Source organism: Trichoplusia ni, chromosome 4, assembly GCF_003590095.1.
Source record: "Trichoplusia ni isolate ovarian cell line Hi5 chromosome 4, tn1, whole genome shotgun sequence".
Taxonomy (NCBI): domain Eukaryota; kingdom Metazoa; phylum Arthropoda; class Insecta; order Lepidoptera; family Noctuidae; genus Trichoplusia; species Trichoplusia ni.
The window spans coordinates 15559855-15572525 of NC_039481.1; the positions used below are offsets into that span (position 1 = coordinate 15559855).

Genomic DNA, 12671 nt, shown 5'->3' on the forward strand with positions numbered 1-12671 from the left:
CTCCAATGCGTATTATTGGCGTAGCTGGTTACCGTTGCTAGGAAACTATAGCGTCCTCACATGTTTATGAAAGGGAAATTGGTATGTAGATGCACATTGCGTATGTTATGCTTGTTGTTTTCCATTCAAACCGAGTGTTATCGTAAGGCCGGGTACATCGGATTCAAATCAGTATGGAAATGTCATATTAGTAGATACCTACTTAAGAGTAGTTAAGAGAGCACATTGTGGATCGGATGGCAACGCCGCTGGTATGTAGTCAGGAAATAATAATATTGAGTATTTTCTTTCTTCGTTTTTTGGCTGATGTGACAAGACTTAAAGATAAGCGAATAATGAAGTTTATGCGGCTCTGGTTCCAGTGCTGTATTAGTTTTAGGATAATATAGTTTAGCTTAAAGTCGCAGAACTCTTTAAAATCTATTATTGTACAGTATGTATTTGCAAATTCATAGCCTCTGTTAAAAAAATTGTTCTTTACTATCTAGATTCTATCAAAAAATACTAAAAGTACAATTATAAATAATATTCTGCCAGAATGTTATTTATAAATAATATTCTAACAGCTTGTAAAATGTTCTACGTAATTTCGTAGCAGGTCTACGTACGGTTTGGCCTTGTAATGAGAACGTGTTTTTCTATTTGTATTCCTTTGATCAACTAGATATTAAATAATCATATCAGCTTCAGACGCTGATAAGACCAAATGAGTAACTTCCCAAAATCTGCTGTGATCTTAACAATACAGATGTGTAAACTAGTGGCAAAGCATAAGCCTCTGAACTTCAGGTTTTTACAGGTATTGTAATAAAACAAGAGTTTATGAATATTGTCATTTATTCAATAAATAATATGTTGTTATATGAATAATATTATTTTTGGCCTCATATCGCCTCACGCACCACAAACATTGAACAAAGCTCAACGTTTAAATACTGAAACAAATTCATGCGTATCGTACTATAAAACTGTTAGCATTCATATTTACAAATCCTTCTAAAATACCACTAATTAAAATATGCACAATTAACGATCACGTAAAATATAAACAACCAAAAAATTGCATTTTTCACGTAAAAATGATCTAAAATATTACATCTGACTATTACATTTATTTATATAAACTAGTACCCGTGCTAATGTTAAATTAAATATATGTATAACTAAAATATTTTGATCCCTAGAACCGGTAACAATTTGTAAGATCGAAATCATAAAATAAGGATTAAGTCAGCCATCGGTTGTCGACTGTCGTGAAGCGGCTGAGTTAGAGCAAAGTGTTGATGAGAACATCTGAAGACATACATAGTTGGGAAACTTCCAGAGTTAATCAGTTCTCGCTTTAGTTAACTAACAGTGTCTCTTTATACGCCAGTTATACACAATATATTTCGCTTAGTTTAGATTTAGCTATTTCTTCTCAAAATCTTTCACTTTTTACAAATCTTGGGCTGAGTATATTAGTAAGAATTACAATAAAGTTCAATCATCATCAAACAAGAACAAGATTAAATTTTAGATCATTTTCTATCCCAAAATGTAACTATAACCGATGGAATGCCTAAAGTAGCGAAAAACACGAGTTTATAGAAAATATTAAGAGCGGAGAAAACTTTACCTCCTGCTTACATTGAACATAGAAAATTAAAACAAATAACTTACACGATGAGTATAGAACACTGAGAAGTTTAAGATTTAGCTGACTAACGTGATATCGATAGACTGTCGATGTGAACATTTACAAGTGGACAACTCTAAAGGGACATTGTCACGGTGGCGGGCCACGTGACGTCACACAAGGACATGAAGCTATTTGAACAGCGACACATGAAGTCTGGGAGACATCCACAGTTACACACAGTACATAAATACTAGGTAAAGATATCAAATCACTTCTATGAACTATGAATGTGTCTTTGCGGTGGTGATGAGGGAAGTAATTTAGGTTTATTCTGAGAGCTTACCATTCATAGTGTGCTGGATTTTGCAATATTTTTTGGAATCATTTTTGATATTTTTTTAATTACTTTTCAAGAATCTTCACAAAGAGAGAAAAAAAGTCTTGATTTAAATGAGACAAATCATTTCCCAGTTTTCGGAATAAGTTAAGTATTAGTATAATTTACTGCATGATCTCATCTGCTGGCTCTATAAATCCCACTTACTTCCCTTCACATAAATCGCTCTTTAATTAAAGACAAGACTAATAATTGATTAGAAACAAAAATAAAGATTGCTTTTGTTTCATAATAAAAATAAGACTTGATACAATGTAAACATTTACTGCTCGTTCCTACAAGACGTAAAGTACAACGATATTAAAACTATATTAACATTACACATAACTTATCAATCTCTTGACTAGAACTTTGTGTTGTACAGTTAAACAGGGGGCCTACTACAATATCTTCTTGTATGCCTTGCAGTTGTGAAAGCGAGATGGCGCGCTACAACATAGACCAGCATCTCGCTCCTCACTTGTACCAAACTGACTTAATAGGACGGTAGTAGGCCCCTTTTCAGTTTCTTTAATACATACTTTGTGCATTTCCTATCTCCGATCTACATCGACAGACAGCTTGCTACTTATCAAATTGAATGAAGATTCAAATAACATTCCGTAAAAAATATTACTTTTTACAAACACCTAATTAATGTTGTCTTATACCAATAACAATTCCGAACCTAAAGGCTTTTATAATATTTTTTAATGGACCATTCTCAAATCCACCTCTTATTATACTGGTGATATAAGAATAATTTGGGGTCCGCGCCCAATCACAACTATGTCAAGTGTTGTGTGACTCGTCTAAAAATGTTGTCAGATTGTGAGGTAGCCCGTTGTATGACCGGTTCCCCAATTACGTACGAGTATTTGTCATTGCGTCAATAGCTACATGGGGGTATAACAGCGTCGTGATTACCGTAGACTGGACAATAGATATATCGTAAAATAATAAAAACACAAAATAATTTCAGTTCTTCTTGACACTAACCTGGAATACCAAATTTTGTAGGCATCATATTTTATTGTACTGGCCCTATAGGTTTATTAACTTATAACGAACTCCCCCATTCGCATTAAAATATATTTTTACAGCCGTAACGAACACTATCCTACTAAAATTCAATGAAACCGAGACATATTTGCGCGATTTATCATCATTAAGTTATTAAGATACCAGACCGAAACGCTTAGAGGACTGCCAGCAGAACGTCGATCTGAACCTGTATTGTTATTTTTCTTTTTTACTTTGTGGAAGAGAGAGGCCGCTTTATGCTCGCTTCGCATCGTCTCGTTTCCTCGACTATAGCAGAACTGCTTAACGGAAGGAGATGTTATTGCCTTAGACTTCCCTAAAAGTATGGTTAAAGTACACGGGATTGTGTTAAGAGTGGGGTCTGTTGGGGCATCGAGGGCATCACGCCTGCGTGTCGGCGTCGGTGTAATGGCTCGGGCCCTCGGCGGAGCAGACGGAGTCTTCAGGAGTTCGCGAGGCGTCGCCGGCCTCACTCGCCTCCACGGCGCTGGCGCTGCCGCCCGCCTTGCCCTTGCCGCCGCGCCGCGCCTGCAGAGCCTGACCACACCACAACACGTCACAATGCAATATAAATATCCATGAGGACTGGAGTTAGTTGAATTTGAGTATATGATGAAATGAAATTTGTTGTGAATTTTAAAGTTGTTAACACCTTTTCCTTTGTATGATAAAATATTGTTCAGTAAGAAGTCTAATAAATCACCGGAAAATAAGTGATTATCAGGAAACGTGAAAATCAACTAATTCCAGCCCTCGAAGCTGCTATTTAAAATCCACTAAAAAAAGTAAAATCTGGATTCAAGCGGCACATTTGATAAAAACAGACATGAACATTCGAAAAACACTTAAATAAAACCCTCGCCTCGGTTGATAGAGACGAGGACATAACAGCGAGATTGCCACTTGAGAGTAAAAGTGTGTTGCTTCCTGCCAAGACGTTTATATGGCGTCGGGAGCAAAAAAGCGAGAATCTGAAACATTGCGACAGGTATGTGGCTGGGGTGCAGGGACGCGGGGCGCTGGGGTCACAGGGTCGCGGGGTCACAAGGTCGCGGGGTCGCGGGGCGCTACAAGGTTGACATCCACAGGGGTCATGCGGGTGCTCCACGTCAGTGCGCATGCGATAATCGTAGGTACTTTACGCTTCCTTACCTTTTCACGACTGCCCTTTTTCTAAAGTCGGTGTAGGATGGAAGATGAAACATTTAATTAATGACAGTGGAGATAGAACACCGATACATGAGGACTATATTACCTAGACACTAGTCACAGTACTAACACTTCGGGTCGTTATCGGCTACATATTAGGCTTATTCAGATACTAGGGTCAAATTGTTACGGAGATGAAACGAACTACAAAAAATTGTTTGACGGGAAAGAGAAGTGGTTAGTAAATACATAAATCTGAAGTAGAGAAAGTCAACTAAAGATAGTCAGGTAAATAGAACCACAAGGTAACTAAAGGTAAGGATAGAAAGACATGAAACCATACAAATGAATGTAAATTAATATATAAATGTTCTCCCACTTTCGTACTTTTAAAGGTTAACATCTTAAGAAGAAACTGCCTACCTAAAATGTACCTACATTTAAATAACTCAATTACTGCTTAGAAGAAGCTAAGAAGATTAACTACTTACTTTCTAAATACTCTCTAAATATCATATTGAAGATTATATATATCTAAACAGAGGCTAACTGAAAGCTGCAAGTAATTTAATTGCTTAATTTAACACTTAATTAGTAATAGAAGACAGAAGATCGCATTGTTATATATTGCATTGGATAGACTATTTCTTACCCTAGAAGCGTAATTTGGAACAATGATCATGTTCATCATGGGATTTTGTTATAATGTCCCTGGTTTTTGGAGAGATATTTATACACTACCTACCATAATCTGGATAGGATTCTATAAATTGGGACTTGAATGAGCAAGTGCCTTAAAAGCAGAAATAATAAGGAGCGCTCTTGCACTGCAATTTGAAATAACCATTGTTCTAAATTGTGCTTTTAGGTGCAGAGTGGATTAAGTCTTAACTATTGGTTGATACAATCACATTGAACAGGACTATTCAAGATGCCAACTGATAGTCAAAAAATAACCCAATAATTTTGTCCATTCTGGACAAAATAGTCTGTTAACTCAGGCTACCGCCACCTCTTAAGTGTATATTGCCATTGCAGATTAAGGGGCGTAGCGAAGTGGCTTTTAGAAGAGTTGTCAGGCCTTCTGGTATTAGTGTAATATACAGTTCCATATTTATGTTATGGTATGTAAATTCTGCCAGTTATGTACCTGTAGCGAGAACCGTCTATGCGGCGGCTTGCGTCCCCCGCGCCGCTTGCTGATGTGAGGGTTGTCGCGGCGCAGCGTCTTGTTGCGCAGGATCTCCAGCTGCACATACAGCCGCTTGAGCTCGGCGCGGACCTCTTCCGATGTGGGTTCCTCCTCGCCCTCCGCGCCAAAGCCTTCCGCAGGACCACGACGTGATACCTGAAAATTACGAACTCTTTTATATAGTTTTCTTTTCTCTCACTGTTTGCTAAATCTTTTTTTTTATATTGTTAAGCCATAAGCTAATTTTGTGTGGAGCAACAAACTAATTTTGTCTTATAAGAAGTTGAATAAAAGGTTTCAGACTATTTTAATCAATTAAACGGTTTCTTTTTGACACGATTAAGTATGAGTTTATGTAAGTACCTCTTGCGCGAGGGAGCGCGCACGGTACCCGTGCCAGAGCCGCGGTGCTAGCACGCAGGCGAGCGCGGCACCGGCAGACAGCTGAGCTCGCGCGGCGGCCGCCACAGGCCAGCGCTCGGGCGCCGCGCTTGCCGCACACCACGCGACCCCGCGCCACCACACTCCGCACAACCCCTCCACCACCAGTGCCGCTGACAACCAGCCGCGCTCCTAAAACAAAAATGATGAAATTTATATCTAAAGTTTGAAGTGGTTGAGTTTTCTGCGGGTAAGTAATCGTCTAATGTAGTTTTTCATAATATAAACATCGCCGATCCACAATTAACAAGTAATAATAATGCAATTATGATGGGTTCCATGTCATGATCATGTTCCATTGCATGTCGGTTGAGATAGATAAATACAAAGGCAAACATATTACCTGAAAAGGAACGTTCGCGTTTCTGGCGGCATATGCGATTCGTAGTCCTGCAAGTAGCAGCAGTAGCTCTGCGGCGGCGGTGACGTGGTGCCAGGCGGCGCGTGCACAGCCCGCGTCCGCGTCCTCCTCACATGCTGCCGTCGCTGTGAAGGCCGCCAGGTAACACGCCGCACCTGATACCATCGCACCCACCACTCGAAGAACCTGGAATGTACAAAATCTTTTGTTGCTTTTCTCAAAGTATACAAAAGCAAACGGGATGGGCCCTAAAATAGCTGACGAGAGATAACTTCGAGGTGAACTATATCGGCTATCAGATGTTTGCTAAATCAGTTCAAGCACGAGTGTAAGGTTCATGGCATGTATGAACGAGTATTATATGAGTGTGCCATTGTTTAATGTAGCCTCTTCCTGATTCCTAATATCACAAGCAACTTTTCATTTTGATAAAAAAAATTGCTTGGCTTTGGTCTTGAAACTGAGTAAATGCCCTATGAATAATAACCTCAGAATCTCTCGGTGTCCACCGATGAGCTTTTCTTGTGCGGAACTCAGCGAGCAGCACCCAGAGCCTCAGTACTACGGAGCCGTAGCAGGCCACAAAGCCGAGTTCCCGCAGCCACGCGCCCGCTATGCAGCGCCACTTCGCCACAGATATGTACTGGGATGCCGCCTGCAAACGAAAAACATGTTCAAAGTCATTTGTAGTTACTGTTTTAATTACAAACGTTCTCGTCAAACAACTCCCGAACAGAGAACTGTTTATAAAAGAATGTCATCTTTATGCACTCTACATTATAATAGAATTGAATTTCATGTATGATTCATAGCTCCACGCTAAAGCGTTGACATTATTTTTCATCGAAGCTATTCACATTACGGTAATCGTAAAATAATGTAAAACATAAAATTCCCGAGAAGTACGATAACGACGACGCGATAAAACGTTGAACTTTTAGGGAACATATTTATCTATTTGCTATTTACCTTTTATCAGCGGAATCATTATTTAGGGATTCCCTATTTTTTTACTTTGCAAAAAGGGAAAAGTTACTAAAACTAAATCAAGTACTTACCGAAGCATACATTAACAAGGCTCCAAGAAGTACGACTTCTAACACAGTCCACATGCCCATGGCCACCGCCTGAAAACAATCATACAGTGTTTGGGTACGCTGGTCATTAGAATATTATGCTAATAACACCTGCATTTAAATCCTGCAGACATTATTTTATAAACTTACTTTACATTTCCGCTTCTTAAATATGATGAGTCCAATAACAAGACAGAGCAACATTCCCGCCAAGTTGGCAGCTAAGAGAGCTATACGGTAAACGTCAGCGAGGCAGGCGGTGGAGTCGCTGCCCATACCGCAAGGAGTGCAGGTAAGGGGACCGGAGTTGTCTGCGGCCAGCGTGGCGCCGCTCAGCCAGCCGCTACCACCAGCGCTCCAGTGACCAGCCTGGCACTTACAGCGATACTAGAAAACATACACAATACAGTAATAACGGATATTTGAAGACCGACACTGTAGTAAAATTAATTTTAATCACCTCTATCCTTCGATCGTTGGACCCAAAAGAAGGAGTTGCTTCACAATCTGTCGTGGCTGCATCACAAAGTGGGGCTCCACCTAGCCAGTCGTTCATGGCTTCTTCGCACGGCAAGGATGGCCAGCGCCGGAATAGCGCCGCAGCTGATCGCGCCGGACCCGACCCCCGAGCTGCAGCCACTCCACCCCACCAACCCTCGCCGTCTTTTTCGCAGGAAAACCACGCGTTTGACCAGACCGCTGTAGTCGCATTCCATGCTGACGCCAACGTCCTCCAGAACTGACGCAACGTTATGGAATTGTTTTGTTGAAATACGACTAGTTTAGGAGGTTCTGCTATGTACAGTACTCCGAGATGTAACTGCGGAGCGCCGAGAGCTACGGCGGCAGGCGGCGGTGAGAGCGGAGCGCGCGTGGCTGCTCGCGCTAGCGCCGCCGCGCGCTCCTCGTCCGCCACGCCCTGCTGCACCAGCTCCACCAGAGCGCGCGCTGTGTGCATTGCGGCTGCCTCATGTTCTCGCGCGTTCTGAAATAACGCACCGATATATTTATTTACCCATGAGGTGATTTTACGTGTCGAAAAATTCCAGATACTATTTATAGGATATGTTTTACGGGCGTCGTTGAGTATTCCACGCTGCCTCTGGCGTCATCAAATTGAAGAGTAAGTTTGTTTGTTGTGTAGTCTGAGGTATTTCTATGAATAGGCATTCCGTTATGTTCTGTTGTAAATTAGCTGTTTGTTTGGCGTCAAGAATATCAACGACTCAATTAATATGATTAAAGTGCACATTGGGCTCACCGATGGCATAGGCGGTGTGTTCTTAAGCACGAGTGGTTCACACGTAGCGACGGCGGGCGCGTGCGGCGCGGCGGCGGCGGCGGCGGTGGCGGTGGGTAGCGGCGCGCGTGGCTCGGCCGGCGCGGCCGCTGCGCACGCGCACCACGCCAGCGCCCACGCCGCCCACCGCACCTGCATCCTTCACCTGGCTAACCACGTACCCTGAAACACGTCGTTAAATTTGATAACTTTTTGTACTTATTATAAAGCAGATTGAGCTAAGGATTACTGCAAAGATCTGTTTTAAAACAATAACTCTTAAGTTCGATCAAAAGTTAAGCCATATAAACTTTTTCCTTATTTGTACCGTTCACAATATTACCTCCATATTTTGGTATTCATCCTCATAAATAAAACAATCTTATCGGAATGTAAAGGATCGAAAATACTGCCCCGGAGAATCCGCACAGATGCAATACCAAATAGTTTTCATAATACGCTTCTTGTTTCCGACTGAACAGGTAATACGACGCGAAACTATCGTTGCATAAGATATTTGAAGAGGGTTCTCCAGGCAGGATATTGAAAAGTACTGAAGCTTTATTAAATAAACAAAGCGTCTACAGTACCTATGTTTTCATTTCTGCAGATATTGATTTTAGGGTTCCCAAAGAGTAGAGATGACACTCTAAGGTTACGTTCCTGTATGTACGTCTGTCCGTAATATATATCCAGTAAATAACCCTCCTGGCAGTCGCGTAAAAACATTCAAAGATGAAGTTCTTCCGACGCGACGTACTACGAAAAAAATCTTCCCTAGTAAGTAAAATAACTTGAGTTTAACTGTCAGTAAAATCATTTTCATGAGGAAACAATTATTTTCCTATTTGTTTTTCGATAGCCTGTTTGAAAGTGTAGCAATTACGATTCATACTCAACTTTTTATAATTTTTTTATACGACATCCTAGATACTGGTAACAACATACTGCGTACAATAGGTACCTGTAGGAGACAATACCTGCAATAAGTGGCAAACCTGAGAATAAAGGAAGCGACCCTCCTTTATTCACAATATTGCTACTTATTGCATAGATACAAGAGCTGTATGGAAATGGAAAGGAAACAAAAGAAATATGTCTGAATGTGTAGTTATTTATTGGCATAAAGTCGAGCATTGTTAAAGTTATTAACATGAATATTACAAAATGATTGAATGCCTTTGTTTCTTGCTAGTTCACCTAAAGGGTAAACTTTCTATCACCTATCTCATCAATATCAAATTGTCACTCATATTATATTTCAGATGCCGCTGTAAAAACATACAGTTTTTAATTTTTTGACCGATTTGTTTTTCTTTAGCCTATTTGTATGGAACACTCGCTGTCGTAAGTCTGACTCTTAATTTACCCATTTTTTGGGAGTTTTAACACATGGTACATGAAGCCTTCGGTACTCAGAAACAAAAATCTTCTATTGGTTAAATAATTACCCAGAACAGTATAACGGATCCTGATATTTCTCATTACAACTTCACAAACTTTCTCTTTTGAATATTAGCAAATATGTACTTGCAGGTATACAACATTGTCGAGGAAGAAGTCACAAAGGTTGTCTATACAATCGCAAGTAGTGTGCAAAATCAACCGTGCGTACACAAATTAAATTATGTTCGGTACTCGGAAATATAACGCTTCGTAAATCAGATCCATTATACCTAATACACGGCTACGGCAACACAAAATATTCTTCACACGAAGAGGCTTTACTAGGTTTTGAGAAATTGTTTGCTATTCAAGGTTTAGAGAGACTTAGAGATAAATAATTACTTGATCTTAAACAGTAATCTTTTCCATTTTACTGATGTTGGCAAATCATATTTGTCAAAATAAGTGATAATAGATGTTACTCACAACTTGGAGAATCTTAAGTACTTAAATAGAGCAGCTGGAAATAAGCTTTTGTATCTGCTAATACATTTGAATTTTTTTTATTTAAAGAACAAATTATTTAAAACTTTGAATTATGCACGAGCAATTATTTCTTAACGAGGCACACAATATTTAAGAGGAAATGTGTAATAAAGTCACTGATTGAATCACATTAATTTCTAAGATACCTAATGTTGGCTGACTTTTATAAAAACAACCTTTCAGCGAATATCCGCGTTCCGGACGACGTTGCCGGTGCTAGTAACTTAATAAACTCATTTGATTACGAGACCTCGCCTCGGTTCAGCGCACGACCCTAAACCACGTTTAGATTTCACATTTTCCAAAACATACTACGTTAAGATCGTGAAGTATTTTTAATTTACGTTGTCGTTTAAATTTACAAACTTCCTGAAGAAGTTATTAGTAAGTAACTGATCCTTGGAAAGCAAGTTAGGAACATATAATCTTGTCTGATACACTATGATAATGTTTATATTCTGGATATTTGCAGAAGAATGGAAGACATTATTGTTGGAATGTTGGGTGTTTATAAGGGGACTAAGTCAAAGAGCTATTTAAAACATTATGGTGTCTCTTATTTTGTTTTAGCTCACTTTTATGGTACAATATTGTCTTAGAGATATTATAATGTTTACCGAATCAGTGAAGTTGACGACGAAGTATGTCGTTTTAATTTGTATCTCAATCTCAGATAAATAAAAGATCTGTCAAGGTAGAAGGACATTTAGATAAAAGAACAAGACAAACACAGTAGGTGAGCGGGTGAAGCGAGGCATATATTAATGAAGATTGACTGAGCTATCCTATCTATGCACTAGATATGACTACGTGGTGACCCTGACCACGCTTCATTCGTATCTTCTTGATATTTTATTGATAAGAGTCGACTCTTGGGATCAATAAAGTGTAACTTGCAATACGTCATCATTATATGATAATTCTAGCTGCTCTCAGGTCTAACATTAATTATTATGGCTGGATCGTGAAGAGAAAGTTTTAGGTTGATCGTTTTACATTAAACTCTGAAGTGTTACTGTTGTGTTTCCATGAAAGCAAAGAGTCATAAATAAATAATTCTTTGACCTGCCAGTACTTAACAAAACTATGCAATCAACGGTCACTGTGACAAAAACTTTACGTGGTTGCATTTCACACCTAATCTCTGAAAACTTAGGCAGTCTCGTAATTTATCTGCATAGTGCACGGATAGCAGAATGTACAGGTCACCAAGCCAAATCCACCGTGCGCGACGTAGGTCAAGCATTCGAGTGATCCACAAACACATGTTTTGAGCCTGGGTGCACACAAGATTGATTTTTTTAATGTGCGAGTCAATGATTTTAAAGAAAAAAAAAGCGTCTATTAGTCACATCACGGGATTTAAAAGTCTTCTTTACATCTTTGGTGCACCTTAATCAAGGTCTACGATGTACAATACGCATTGAAATGCCAGTTCCGTTTGTTATGTACAAGATTTATTTTAGTTTTAACACTTCAACAGTTTTTCCCTATTTGTTTTATAAATGCTACTTAAAAACAGGTATACTTACTTACCGAGCTCATCTTTATTGTATATTAATCGCTTTTTACGAAATTCATGCTGGCGTAATGCTGAATACAGTCATATACAACTTTATTGCACACCGATAACTGAGATAAAACTGATTGCTGCGATTTATTGGATACATAACGTCCGCATGCAAACAATAAACGTGGCCGCTTTTAGTTAAATGTATCGTACTGTATCTCTACATTGTGTTGCGAAGCGATCCATTCAAATTGGCTGCTCAGTGTTGAAAATAAACAAGACACGTCGGACAAATCTTTTATTCCATCGAACGGGCCCTTAAGGGGCACTACAGGTGGATTTGTATTGGTAGTACGATGCTATCAGCACATACGCAGAGCTGTTCTCTGTCAACCGTCCCTGCGATATAATCTCATGCGACGCCCGGGGGAATACGCTATGTACTGTACCGTAGGCGTTTATCACGCCATACATCTTTTAGATAGGAACCGTAAATTGTTGCTAGGAAATAATGCAAATGTGAAAATACGATTTATTTTTACTGGCGCCAACGCTGTTGCAAATCGACTCTTGCTATCTTTCAATCGTTATTGAAAAATAGATAATATAGAAGCTTTATTGAGTAATTGATATCATAAATTTACTACTAGGACTGAATTATAGAGATTTTTTTGTGAACAATAGATTCAG

General features: G+C 39.4%; 1 protein-coding gene across 1 annotated transcript; it reads right to left on the bottom strand.

The window, feature by feature from the left end:
* Window positions 1-819: 819 nt before the first annotated feature.
* On the bottom strand, window positions 820-8698 carry LOC113493140 (probable G-protein coupled receptor 158). The gene is made up of 10 exons (XM_026870962.1): window positions 8522-8698; window positions 7721-8245; window positions 7411-7647; window positions 7243-7311; window positions 6672-6839; window positions 6167-6370; window positions 5746-5955; window positions 5341-5538; window positions 4194-4214; window positions 820-3578 (listed from the first exon to the last, which is right to left on the bottom strand). Exons 1-10 carry the CDS (start codon window positions 8696-8698, stop codon window positions 3423-3425), a joined length of 1965 nt encoding a protein of 654 aa, XP_026726763.1. The 3' UTR covers window positions 820-3422.
* Window positions 8699-12671: the final 3973 nt, after the last annotated feature.

Bases quoted from the DNA above. Each gene is read 5' to 3' on its own strand.
- LOC113493140 (XM_026870962.1), bottom strand. From the start codon at position 8,698: ATGCAGGTGCGGTGGGCGGCGTGGGCGCTGGCGTGGTGCGCGTGCGCA. The intron at 7,648-7,720 runs GTGATTAAAATT...TATGTTTTCTAG, and splicing joins CCAACGATCGAAGGATAGAG to TATCGCTGTAAGTGCCAGGC. The intron at 7,312-7,410 runs GTAAGTTTATAA...GATTGTTTTCAG, and splicing joins TTAAGAAGCGGAAATGTAAA to GCGGTGGCCATGGGCATGTG.